This window comes from Dermacentor albipictus, chromosome 5 (genome assembly GCF_038994185.2).
Source record: "Dermacentor albipictus isolate Rhodes 1998 colony chromosome 5, USDA_Dalb.pri_finalv2, whole genome shotgun sequence".
In the NCBI taxonomy this organism is placed as follows: domain Eukaryota; kingdom Metazoa; phylum Arthropoda; class Arachnida; order Ixodida; family Ixodidae; genus Dermacentor; species Dermacentor albipictus.
The window spans coordinates 84,759,291-84,772,156 of record NC_091825.1 but is presented as its reverse complement, the minus strand read 5'-3'; the positions used below and the strand labels follow the sequence as shown (position 1 = coordinate 84,772,156).

At 45.3% G+C, this 12,866-nt stretch overlaps 1 protein-coding gene across 10 annotated transcripts in view; it reads right to left on the bottom strand.

Moving 5' to 3' along the window:
* Positions 1 to 5,346: 5,346 nt before the first annotated feature.
* The window catches only part of LOC135905792 (neuropeptide CCHamide-1 receptor-like), a 361,484-nt gene continuing 353,964 nt past the window's right edge, over positions 5,347 to 12,866 (bottom strand). For all 10 annotated transcript variants that reach the window (XM_065436839.2, XM_065436840.2, XM_065436838.2 and 7 more), the window contains one exon: positions 5,347 to 10,417. In XM_065436839.2, coding sequence (XP_065292911.2) covers positions 9,125 to 10,357 — 1,233 coding nt within the window. In that variant the 5' untranslated portion in view covers positions 10,358 to 10,417 and the 3' untranslated portion in view covers positions 5,347 to 9,124. The remainder of the gene's footprint in view (positions 10,418 to 12,866) is intronic.

Here is a 12,866-nt window from a genome sequence, read left to right as displayed (position 1 = left end):
GCTCCCTAAACAGGTGCCGCTTGTACATGTAGTACATTGCTTTTGTAGTACATTGTACATTGCATAACATTTTTACTGCACCATCTTTTACCTCTTTCTTTTGTTTAATTTTACTGTACTCTTGGACCGGGACCAAATATTTCTAAACACGTGATCATACATTATTAAAACAGCAGTTGACAATAGGCAGGGTTTGACCTTCAATTCGTGGCATAATGCCAACGACGATGATTGCGGTAGTAACCTTAAACTCGTCGCCAGAATACATCTTCTTGCGCAGCTTCTCCCGCCATGTGGCGAAAGTAAAAAAAAAAATGTATGTAGTCCACTAACATCACAGTCATTTCGAATCACAAGCCTGCGGCAGCAAGTCATTGTGTGGCCGTAGAGCTAAGCACTTGCATTTTTCGTTTTTACTGGTTAAGCAATCGTATTCATGAAAGACACCGTCATCCTCACACTTATAGTGGAGTTAGCATCAGAAGCGTTGAAGTCTGCCGAAGCAATACAACGCTGGCAGGCAATCAAGTGGTTCGCGTTAGAACTGAATCCATCGCGGTAGCTGATGTGGTTACGGCAGTGCGCTGCTTAGCTGCTCCAATTTGCGGGTTCGATCATGCCACGGCGGCTGGATTTACGGGAGCGAAGTTGAAAAAAAAACACTTTTCTACTTAGTCCCAAATTCTTAAACCTTGCTTACATTTGTATGGAGACCTCCATTGCGGTTAAGTCGCTTTACGTCAATTCTGAAATCTCCCTTAATGAGGCGCCATGACTGGAGGCTTCCTTGAGGCTCCCTGACGGCAAAGCAGCCCCGACCTTCCTTCGAGCACTCTTTTGTAGCCTGTTTCACTGAACGAACGCTTCTCGACTATTTCTTTCTTCGCTTCTTTCACTGAATGAGGGCTTCTCAGCAATGTTTGTTAACGTGGTTTTCGTCTGCGCACGCGCGACGACTTTCCGCTGGCCTGCGGGCAGGTTAGAAGAATACGGTCCCTGGGAGCTTCGGACGATGGTGGCACCCTTTATACGATATTAAAAGTAGGCCCAAACTTCTGCATCTATGGCCTCAGAGATAGTAAGGAAGCGCGCCTTGCTTGCTGCACCCGCCACAAAACCTCGAAGCGATCCACAGCTAATACAGGTTCTCTCGTTAAGCCTATAGCAACAATAAATTGACAGCTGATCTGAGGATCACTAACGCCTCGCGGTTGAAACGTCAAGGTGGAAATATAAAGCTGAACAGCTATAAGTTGAGAACCAAAGCACGAAACGGTGCAGGACTACAACTTCCACGTCCATCACGGAGTGCGGAACGATTGAAAATCACATAGCTCATTCTATGAGAAAAATTACATAATGTCAATTCATACAAGGTCGTCGTTAAGCCAGCCCTTGGGTGTAGCAGTAACTGCAGCATGCAGAAATTTCTCTTTACTGCATGAAAATGTGACTTGCGTCACCAACTGCGGTGTGTGTAAATGTTGTGAACTATTTCCGCTGTATCCGTTCCCACTCGGTCAAGAGTAGCGGTGTCTGCAAATTAGCAGCGTGGATTAGAATATCTTCTAGTTGTCTGATCGCTCGGCATGAGAATTGAGATATAACAGTGCTCGTGTTGAGTCAGCCCAAGCGACCTCGGAAAATCTAGGCGCCAAACGTTATAGAATATTTGCATCATTCAGCCATATCGTAATCACGCATTTTGAATCTGCTGTGATATGTCCACATTAGCCTCCTGCAGTAGGTCAATGGTGTGGCTTAACATAGCGATCACTGTATTTTATAAACCAACTTAATACAGCTCAGTAGCCCATTAATATGATCGCTTTGGCGCGAACAAGGAAGGACGGAAGAAAATAAGGGGAGTATCAACTTTCGACTGTTAATTCTCTATTTCATAACAAGCATATATACACGCAGGCGACTGCGCAACATACCAAATCGCTTCAATCGCGCAACACCCTAATCACAGCCGGCTGTCAAAAAGCCTTCTTTTTGCATGCAAATTAAATATGATGTGTCGTTGAGTAGACCGTAAGTAGACCATAAGTATGATCCCCTTGGCGCAAACAAGGAAGGATGGAAGGGAACAAGGGGAACGCCTTTGTTGGCGCCAAAGCGATCCTATTTATGGTCTACTCAGCAATATGAACCGACTAGCCCAGCAACATATACTGCCGGACAACATAATACGTTTAAGCTTTGTGTTTCGGCATTAGCTCGTTGTCCTGTAGAGCAGTAATAACCAAATGCGGTTGCATAAAAAAAATGCGGTGGCTATTCGTTAGCCCATAATTTTTGTAAAATGCATAACTCTGTCGTTAGCACGGGCCAAACAACACCGAAGAAAAACACAGAAATCTGCTTTCATCGCTTTGCGGCTTATACAGTTTGAGTCACTTGTCTAGGGTGGTCATCGGCCCGTTTGGTGACTATCTGTTACAGGAAAAAGAAGCATGGGCTAATGGTGCAGTAAAACCAGGCATGGTCGTACCGCATGCTCGGTCCACGCGCGATAGAAAAGATAGATCTATAACCCAGCAGCTACCGCTGCTTCGGACGCATGCGCAGTCCGCAGTTCCCCACTCAGCCGCTCGACAAATATGCTTAACACTTTATTGTAGGCTGTTATAACTAACCAAAATTATTTCTCCGGAACAACAAGGGTCCAACAAAGGCTCAATGCATTTGCAATACGCTCAATGTATCTGCAAATATCAATTTTAATGTTTGTCAAAATAAACAGCTCAAGTAATTTCGTAGCATAACGGCGCCTAATACCATCGTCGCCGCATGTTACTTCACTGCACCTTGCTGCAAAACCACAGCTTAGAACTACAGGGAGAACGTTGCAGTAAGGACACATTCGTGAAATAACTTTCTTTTATAGAAATACACAGCCCATGTTTCAAGTTCATTGCAAGCTCAAACACGCACGAGCACATTGCTCTGTGTGCGCCGTCCAGCTCACTGGCAGCCTAAACTGCAAGCATTGCCAAGTTAAATTACTTCGGTACGCCTTACAGAACCATTTCTAATTTAGAGGATGATATGTCATACGAAGTACACCCTACAAATCCAAAAACAACTGCCAGCTACTGCCGCCGAACTTAAAGCTGTATAGCTGGCAAGATAGTGGGGGCATCTGACCAAGCCTGCATGGTGTCGAAAGCGGACAGATCATAGGTGGCGCCACTGCCTAAGCAGTATGGCGATGCGCATGAAAACTGGCCCATATTAGAAGCGACCGGCAACCCCTTTGATGGGTGCCGTCGTGTTGCCCTTCTGAAGGTGTGCTAACGTCCGTTATCGTTGAACGTAAATCGGGAAAAAGCGAACGAGTTTGTATATAAGCCCTCTACTGTAAAATTTTTACGAAGTACTCTTATTTACCTGAATAAAGACGTTCGCTCGACACTCCAGAAGAATTGCCGCCGAGCTTGGACGCCTGGAGTATGTTACGTACCTAACGAAAAGGTTGTTTTTGTGCGGGCGGGTGAAGGCAGCTACCAGAATACCCAATTGCTTCCTTTATTCGTCATTCGTGGTAAATAACATGAAGCACTCCTCACTTAAGGTTGAAAAGTTACTCAAGGAAGGGAAGGTATAGGACTTTGGCCCCAAAGTTTCCGCACACATTATAGAACCCAAGGTTATCAAGACTAATCAGGGCTCTCTTATTGTATCCTGCCTATATTCTTTGACAAATACTTCTAGCCTAAAAGGCTTCTTTTCTTTTGCGAATATGGGTCCTTTACATGATAAGATCACGTTGTCTGCTGCACGAGCCTGGTGCAGTCGCAAGAAATGCGTTCAGTGCCGCAGGAAATGCCACAGTTGGGTCATGTTTATTGCTGTAAAATGATTGAGTGATGGGCATTATTTCTTGCATTTGAGAGTACGAAGGACAGAGTACTGTAGCGGACGACAGCGATAACATGCGCTTCGCCTAGAAGCAGGGCTTGTGGTCACAAAAGGCTCTGGTGTCAGAATTATTCGCAACTTAAAATTCTAGTCAATGCTTTTGGTAGACGCGGCAATAGCGAAGGCGACCGGCCACCGCCAAAAAATAAAGAAGCAGCAGCTTACGAAAGAAAATCATTGTGAATTCGGACCCTGGGCCCTCATTCACAAGAACGTCCTGTTTTAGAATTTTTCGCAACAGAACATTATTATCATTAATCCACATTGCGGACATATTAGTAGCGACGGCGATCGGTCGCACTGACGAATGAGCACGGACGAATGAAAATCTTTGGATTCAGCGCCACATTGGTGTCCGACGCGAGAGCCTCCTTCTGCTGAAGTAAATGGGATGGCAGCCGACGCAACTGCTGAAGTCTGTAGCCTTTTTAAATAATTAAGGTGTAACCTGTGAACACATGGTATTATGTGGTCTCTTTTCTTTTTCCTGCTTTAATTCTACAGAAAGTCGCCAACAGGCACCAAGTGAACCTAGTGTTTTCCGCCCCTGCATGCTTTCGAAGCTGACCATTGCAATGAAACATTGGAAATGCCAGCCATTTAGCCCGAAACACGAATCGAAATTCAACAAGTGCGCCTGTAACGTTGTTTACGAGATACCGCAATGTTGAGGAAGAGTATACATCGGATAAACAGGGCAACGTTTTAATTATAGAGCAATGCAGCATACAAACAATGTAAAATACTGGTACGATAGCCATTTAGCTGTGCATTGCAACAGATGCGCATGTAGTCCAATGTTCAGTGACACTAGGTTTCTGAAGCACGGAAAAAGCAAGAAAAGAAAGTTAAATTGCACAATGTGACTGCATTGCTACAGCAGAAGATAAATGTGTCAGCGCAGATTCACTCAGTTTAACAAGCGTGAGATAAATTTTCCAGATGGCCGCCTGTATTTGTAGGCACTACGTGTGCCGTTCCACCTTCTGGTTCTTGTTGGCCTTTTTTTTGAGAGGATATAAAGGTGGTTGTTCCTTCAATAAAATTTTCATTTGGCAGTTCAGCGCTCATCCTGATGTGTTTCTCTGAGATTCCTGTCCTTGTGTTCTTAGTGTTGCTTCAAGTTATACTCAAGATGAACGAACTCACCCAAATCAAGTTGTTGCTCGCTAATAAATAGAGCCAAGCCGCATCTGATGTGGGGAAACCTTCCTCATCTGATGAGGAAACTCTTGGGATTCTTCTTTCATTGAACCATTGATTTAAATGAACGCCTTTTATGGCAAACAAATCGTATTGAGAATGTTATTCACTTACCATGTTAATAAGCTCCGATACTGTCTTATTACGCTATGTTTGTGCACACAGAGACAGATGTGTGGAATGTACAAGTGGTTTTAAAAGCAAATTAGGCGCAAAAAAGGTAAGCCAGCACGAGTAGAATTTTTATTTTCATTTGAGAACAATGCTCGATAAAATGTACAGGCGCTTCTCAGCGTTTGAAATGAACAGTATTTGAATACGTATACATTGTTATCATTGAAGCACCATAGTCACATATGCACACGAATAAGAGGCTCCGAATAATCTTTTATGAGGTGCTGCTTCTTTTTTAATGAACGTCGATGAGGAGTTATATATGGTCACACAATACTGTCACAAAATTTTTCACATAAATAACTATGTACAGTTTCATGCAGAAAATGCCAGGAAGGTTACAGTCTTTAATACAGGAGTCACGTTCCTACAATTACACACAATAGGGAGACGCCAAGGAGCACACTGGACAAATCACAGGTTATGACTGACGCGGCAACCCATCGCCCACCGCTCTTAGTGAATACCTGGAACTGACTCGCGACAAAGTTAATACAGGCGAACAGCACAACATCTTGTACATTTTCGGGCTCTGTGAAAGGATATTCAAGCAGATCGTCTTGGACCACACGTTCTTGAATACTCCAGCAATGCAAGAACAAAAGGGCTGTAGCTCAATGATGTCTCGGCTATCAAGCATAAGAATTAGATCTTTTGGGGGATACCACGAATTAGAACGCGTTCAGAAAAAACAAAGGCAGAAATTTAGAATTCATGGTAAAGGTATTGTTAAAACATCCTCAATACAAAAAAAAAACGCTCAAATGCGTGAATGTCTCATCTCAGAGCTGACGTCCTGCTGGATTGTTTGCCGAACGCCCTAAGCAAGGCTGTTTACACAACACCCTTACCAGATAGTAGTTACGACGGATATATAGGGGTGTGAAAACCATGTCTCTTTGACGTTACCTTCATCCGACCAAGTCAAATAACATCTTGTGAAAGTCCTATTTGATTGCGCAAAGCACCATGATAACTGTAATACCGCTAGTAATGAGACCTGAAGTTTTACGCGCCACATAAGTCCTGCAAACCTCTCACAAAATTAAGGGGCTACATGGTCTAAATTTCAAAGCCTTCGGCAAAGATTAAGAGGGGTGCAGAGTTATTCTTCTACTAACTTCCCTATATTTTGTAGCCACAGTGTTACGCCGAGCCACACAATATTGCACGCGCTGCTAAGGAGATGCCGGCCACAAGGAAGCTCGTTAGCTATGGTAACATCTTTACCGTGAATAATCACACCACTCAGAGTATTCTAGAACGTCTGCGATGAATATTTGTCCCGTTTCCCTCATTCCTTACCCTATGAAGTGCATCTATGAGACTGCTATACAAAGCGCTTTTAAAGGTTTCTTGGCTGTTCACGCTGTCCCTTTCTGCATTTATGCCGGCAGAGCCAACCTTGGGTTGATGTATGTGTGACACTGAATTTTTGGTACCGATCGTACCCATGCACCACATATCCTTTTACACAATAACGCACATATACGCACAAATCTAAAAGTTTTACATATTTACACAGTTACGACCCATAGCGGACGACTGAGGTAAAACCGCCACTGAGCGCCCCTTCAGGGACCATGAAACTTGTCTCTGTCTCATTGGTAGGTGCGTTCGTGACGTTCGTTTTCCCGCGTTTCAACGTCTTTCGTGAGAAAGCAAGGCAAAATAGCTGACTGCGACAAGAGACGCGCTGCGGATTTCAGCGGCGAACGCGTCCCTCAGCCGCGATGGCGGACCTCGTAGAGAAATCGGAGCTTTTGTTCAGCAGCAGAACGCGCTGAATCATGACACGTAACGTGCGTGATCTCGTAGAAACGTGCCGCCGTGCGGCAGTCTGCTGAGAAACGCGCCCGTTAGCTTCTTTCTTCATCGTCAGCGACAAGATGTGTGAGCCCACTTTTATAAGTAAATTGTTGCTATTCGAGGTGCCTAAGGCGCCAAGCGTTTTAAAGCTATAACTTCAACGAGGGAAATCAGCAACGGTGTTTTAATCCGCCTTTCTTTCGGAATGCGTTCATGGTCTAATGGTTAACGCATCGAGGTTCTGTGCTGAAGGAATCTGGGTTGCAACCGACCATTCAAGCTGAATTATGATGTATTATATACATACACACACATATATATATATATATATAATACATCAGAACGGCCAGACAGAAACGTTCAGACCACCAAGTGGAAGGAGAACCAAAGGAAGCTATCGCTTTAATACAACATTCGCATATTCCGCGCCAGTGATCAGAACGCTCGCGTTGCAAATTGGCTTTAGTGTGCGCAAAATGTACACATCAAGCAATTCGAATTTGCGGGGCAAGTAATTGTCGCGCTGATGCGAGTTTGCATTGTTCTTCATAGCACAACGCCAACGATTTCTGCGCTCTAATGCTGTCTACGGGATCTGTTAACTTGAGCGAAATATATGAAAGGGGCATCAGTATTTTGTGTTTTATCAAACACTTTCATTACATGAAGGCGGAATTGGCTTTCTTTCTGTTTGACGTAATCATATGTCAAAAACTTGCACTAACAAGAGCTAGGCGTAGCGGCGTGTGGGTGTTTATCGTGTATATTGAGTTCGTGCGCGTGCGTGCTAATGTTGGCGCAGGCGCCTTGCTAGAGCACTTGCCGCGTTGTGAAACTCGTTGCGAAGTTCGTTTCAAGTCTGTTCTAAAAAAATTGATCCTTTCACAGCGCGCAATACATGGGATGGAAATTTCCCAATCGTCAAGGTGAATATGAAGATACTCTCATAATTCAAAATTAAACTTAAGTAGACTCGCTCTATAATTTTCTCTGAGAAAACAACACATCACTGGTAACAGAAATACACTTGCACAGCTCGTCTTAGTGGTTTTACAATGGACAACGACAGCTATACGAAGTTTCGTTGAACCATATGAGTGTATCGATAAGAACCTGTTGTCCGTTAATAAAAAGTGTGTTCTTCGGCCGAGATAGCATCAAAAATACACTGCTGCATAAATTGGTCCCAGTGCGATTTTGAACAATAGCAAGCGTGTAGACACAAATAGAAAACGTATCAGCCACAAATAAAGATTCCGTTTCATGATTTGCTCAAGATAGCATATGACATCCCTGAAATAACTAGAGATCCATGGTTACCATCAATCGTTCTCACGTTACATCCAAGTGCGCACGTTAAATATGAGACTCAGTCAAAGACTGCTTGAGATTATGGCTATGTACAAGAGAATGTCGTACAAGTTCCCATAAGCTGCTTCAGGAATGGACGAATGGGGAAAGCCAGCAGATACTGGCAATCATAAGATCACTCTCACTGGTAACAGCACACAACAATTCACTGATACACATACCAACTAACGTGGACCGTGCAGTTATAGCTACCGTTTAAACGTGAAGTGGGTGCCTTTGGCACCTCTCGACACCGATCATTGTTCGACGAGTCTTGAGTAGAACACTACAAGAATATTTCGCACCACTTAGAACTCTCAAAGCACATTCTTCAAAGCCACTAAACTGACGCACACTCCCCTTTACAATGGGACTAGTGGTGCCAAATACAGGTAACGGTGGCCTGAATACTGCCGCACATGCTTGTGCTTTTACTGGAACTTCCATTCCGTGCTAGCAACCCAAAAGCAAGTGGCGAAGAGTGATCACTAGGAAACCAAACGTCTTAGGCGAATGCCCTGGGAATGTCCGAAGCTGGCGAATGCAGGCAGATCTAAAAGGTTCCCTCAGATACGGACCGGAACTCCGGTTCATCGCTTGCGGGAAGCCCGCTTTGGCCATCGCATTTGACCTTTGCCCTCCGCCGGAGGCAGGTCATTTGTCAAATCTTGGTGGAAGCCGTGCACTTGGACATGCTCGAGCTGTGAATGGTGCGAAAGGAATAGGAATTGTTGCGCGAGTGAACGCCGCTCGCTGCGCGCCGGCTGCAGAAGAGGTAGTGCTTGAAATGGTTGCGGAACACCCCGCTGACCAGGTACAGGGCGATGGGGTTCAGGCACGAGTTGACAAACGTCATGACGTAGCCCATGATTTTCCAGACGTGCCAGAAGCTGTTGTAGTGCGACGGTGCATCCGGCGCAAAATAGTACCACATCATGAACACGTGGTTCGGGAAAAAGCACACAGCGAAGAGAACGACAAAAGCCAGGGCAATCTTAGCCACCTTGACGCGCGCCTTCATCTGCTTGAGCTGCGCCACGCCACCACAGCCGGGCTGCGTCAAGTGGGTGCGCGACGTGCGAATAAGCTGGCGGGCCATGAGGCAGTAGAAGGTGCCTATGATCATCAATGGGATAGCGTACTGGACTAGGAACTTCATGAGCACCATCAGCTTCGGGTACCAGGGCCACATCTCAGGTGGGAATGGGTAACACACGCTGTAACGCAGCTCGGGCGTGGCCTCGACTTCCATCACGAACGAGAAGTGGGCTCCCGGTATGGCCAAGAGGACGGCGATCATCCACACCGCGACGGTGAGCATGATGGTGATTGTTCGTCTCGTGTGTCGACGACCTTTGTGGTTGAGAAGTGGCATTGCGATGGCCACGTACCGATCGATGCTGAGCACGGTGAGCGTCAATACAGTGACGCTAATGGACACGTCCCGAAGGAATTCGCTGAGCTTGCAGAGAAACAGCCCGTACGGCCACGAGTCAAGGATGTAGATGGTGCTGATGAACGGCACAGTGCCCGCGATGACGATGAAGTCGCCCACAGAGAGGCTCATGATGTAGATGTTAGGAACACTGCGCATTGTCCGGTTTCGCAGGAACACGAGGATCAGTGTTCCGTTGCCAAGGAGCCCGACGAGAAATATGAAAGCGAAAAGCGTGGGCACCACGTACGTCTCTAGCCTTTGCTCGTAGGGCACAAATTCTTCGGAATCACCATGACCCGTTGTCAGGTTGAGATGAGAGGTGGGCGTGGTGTTGCTGTAGGTGCGCGACACTGACTGGTCTCTGGACACACGTAACGTCACTGACGTCATGTTGGCCACGAGCGGCCCCAGGGTGGATGTCGACAGCATGTCGTAGCTCTCTGGTACGTCAGCCATGCACGGCAATCTTCTGGCAGCAGGCTCTCGCCCGGATCAGATCACTCCTATGCACAGGTACTGCAAAGACAACAACAAAAATGCAGCTTGTTAGCCGGATCTGAGGCAATCGTGATTGCGCTATAGTGTGCATGCGTGCTTTTCGCACACACACACAAACACACACACACACACACAAACTTCCGATCATAAAGTGGTGAGGAGAACTGACGGGAATCACATGCAAGCAAAGAATACTGTTCATTACTTGGATGTGACAGCTACTGGTTAGCCAATCAGCGCTTGTGGCTGCTGTCCTTCATACGCAAGCTTTCGTCTTCTGTATTTACAAGTGGCAGATCAGGTTTCAAGACGAACCATTAAGGTGCTTTTCAATTCCCATTTATTAGTGTTTATTTTTTGACGTTCGAATAATGTCAAATCCCCGCGATAAGCCAAATGACTATATACAAGCGCGCTCGTGGCAGTCACAATGTTCTGAAACGTGCTATGCATCAACGAATTCAGTGATCGGCCTGATACGTCGCCGCTGCGAGAAGCCCAGTCATAAAATTTGTCTTCATAATTCCTTTCCATTAGCGGTCACTGATGCTGCGAAAGTGATAGTATATATATGCGCGGAAAACTTGCGCTCCGTGCTAATGCAGGCATCCTCTCTCAACTCGCCTCCCAAACCTTGCCCCGGTTTTACATGCTAATCAAAATATATTGCAGAAAACAAATGTTTCTGGTTTTAGCAATTGTTGTAGGCTAAAAATGGATGAAATCGTTATGCTTCGCATGGTTTTCAGGCCCCTCAAATAATTAAACCAGTATCAGAGAGATTATTAGGCACAAATAATAAACGACGTGTAGAGCTAGTATACCAAAATTACTTGTGTTCGGTTGGTAACTAAAGGTGTTGTGTTGTACCTGTAACAAATGAAAATATGAGAACACTGCTATGGGCAGGAAACTAATTGGGCTCATGAGTGCGTGGACAGCGTCGTGTGGCAGAGTAATAAGGTTTAACACCTGCACCGGCGCTTGTCAGGAAACGGCTGGAACTAATTGGACGTTCACTCACGGCTATTAGGCACGCCATTGTGTCTCATTGAGTGAAAGTATCCTTCAAAGCCTACGTTGTATGTTACCATGGCCCGAAAAGCTCCAGGGGGCATTGCTGGCGTTAAATAATGCCCATTTCTTTAGGGATTCTACATTTTCTATTATTCGTTTTATTCGATCCGCAGTGAAGGCGTAGTGGCCTCGAATTGCACTGTTCAGCGTAATGCAACGAAGGTGACACCAAGCCGCCGCAAACACTGCGAAAATGTTCACGCACCGAAATTTCTGTATGTTATGACCAGAGTAAGATTAGAATCACTGCAGGGCCCTCAACTGCGGCGTGCACGTCATTGCAACAATGCAGCGATCTTCATGACGATGCAAGGCACATTCTGTTCCGTCCTTGAACGAATATGTACTTCCTTGATGTTGTTTCGCTCCTTTGTTGGTAAGCTGCTCAAGGTAGAGGAATACGCACTTGGCCGGACTCTGCTGGTTATATAAAACGCTTCGTTTTTCGTATAAATGGCGAAGCGGCGGAAGTGAGAGCTAGACCACCATTACGGCCCGTATTACTTCTAGTGTTGCAAGGAATATCAACCACAGAAATCATTGGAAAGAGCGAGAATCGGGCTTCCGCTGCGCTTATTGCCGCAAGTAAGACTCTGGAGCACCGCCGCCTTCGCCTTTATTCCTCTCTTACACTGCACCTCTATTTAACTACAGTTTTCTTTTAAGTTGCTAAACACCTGCTTCCCACTTACTACCAATGTTTCATCATCCCAAGCGGCACACATTTATCTGATTATTCGTCACTAGATATGTATGCTACACTACGTGAACTATGTATAGGTACTATGAACTATATTTTCCCCTCGTCTCATTAAGTTCACTTTTTGTCTCTATCTTGAAACACCATTCATTGTCGATTATAGATGCTAAATATACTACTTATGTGGTCTCTGCAGAGTTGTCACCTGGCCTGTTTTGAAATGGCAGAGCTGCCTTTTTTTCTTTCTCAATGTTCTGGCTGCCGGTTCGACAGCCATACCGGCACGTCATTTGCCGGTTTCGAATTCTCCCTAAGCCAGCACTTTATAGGTGGAACGGTAATCGCTCTGCCGGGCGTTCCTATAAAACGGGCAGCTGAATTGTGGAAAGTCCATTCATTCCTAATTCCTTAAAATTTCCTCATTTACCCAGAGCATCAGGTATACGTTGCCATCTAGACTTCCACGTATCGCGGTGTTGTACGTAGGCAATAAATATGTCTCACGCAATATTGTTTGCAGCAACAAAGCATTGGGGATTTAAAAGCATACCAAATTTATACGAAGCCGGCCAATAAATTTTATTTTACACAATATTTGTACTCGGCGTATAGTCAGTTTATTTTTCTTTGTATTTTTGCACACAGTACATCACAAGCTACCCCCCCCCCCGCCTTCTCAATGTCATTATT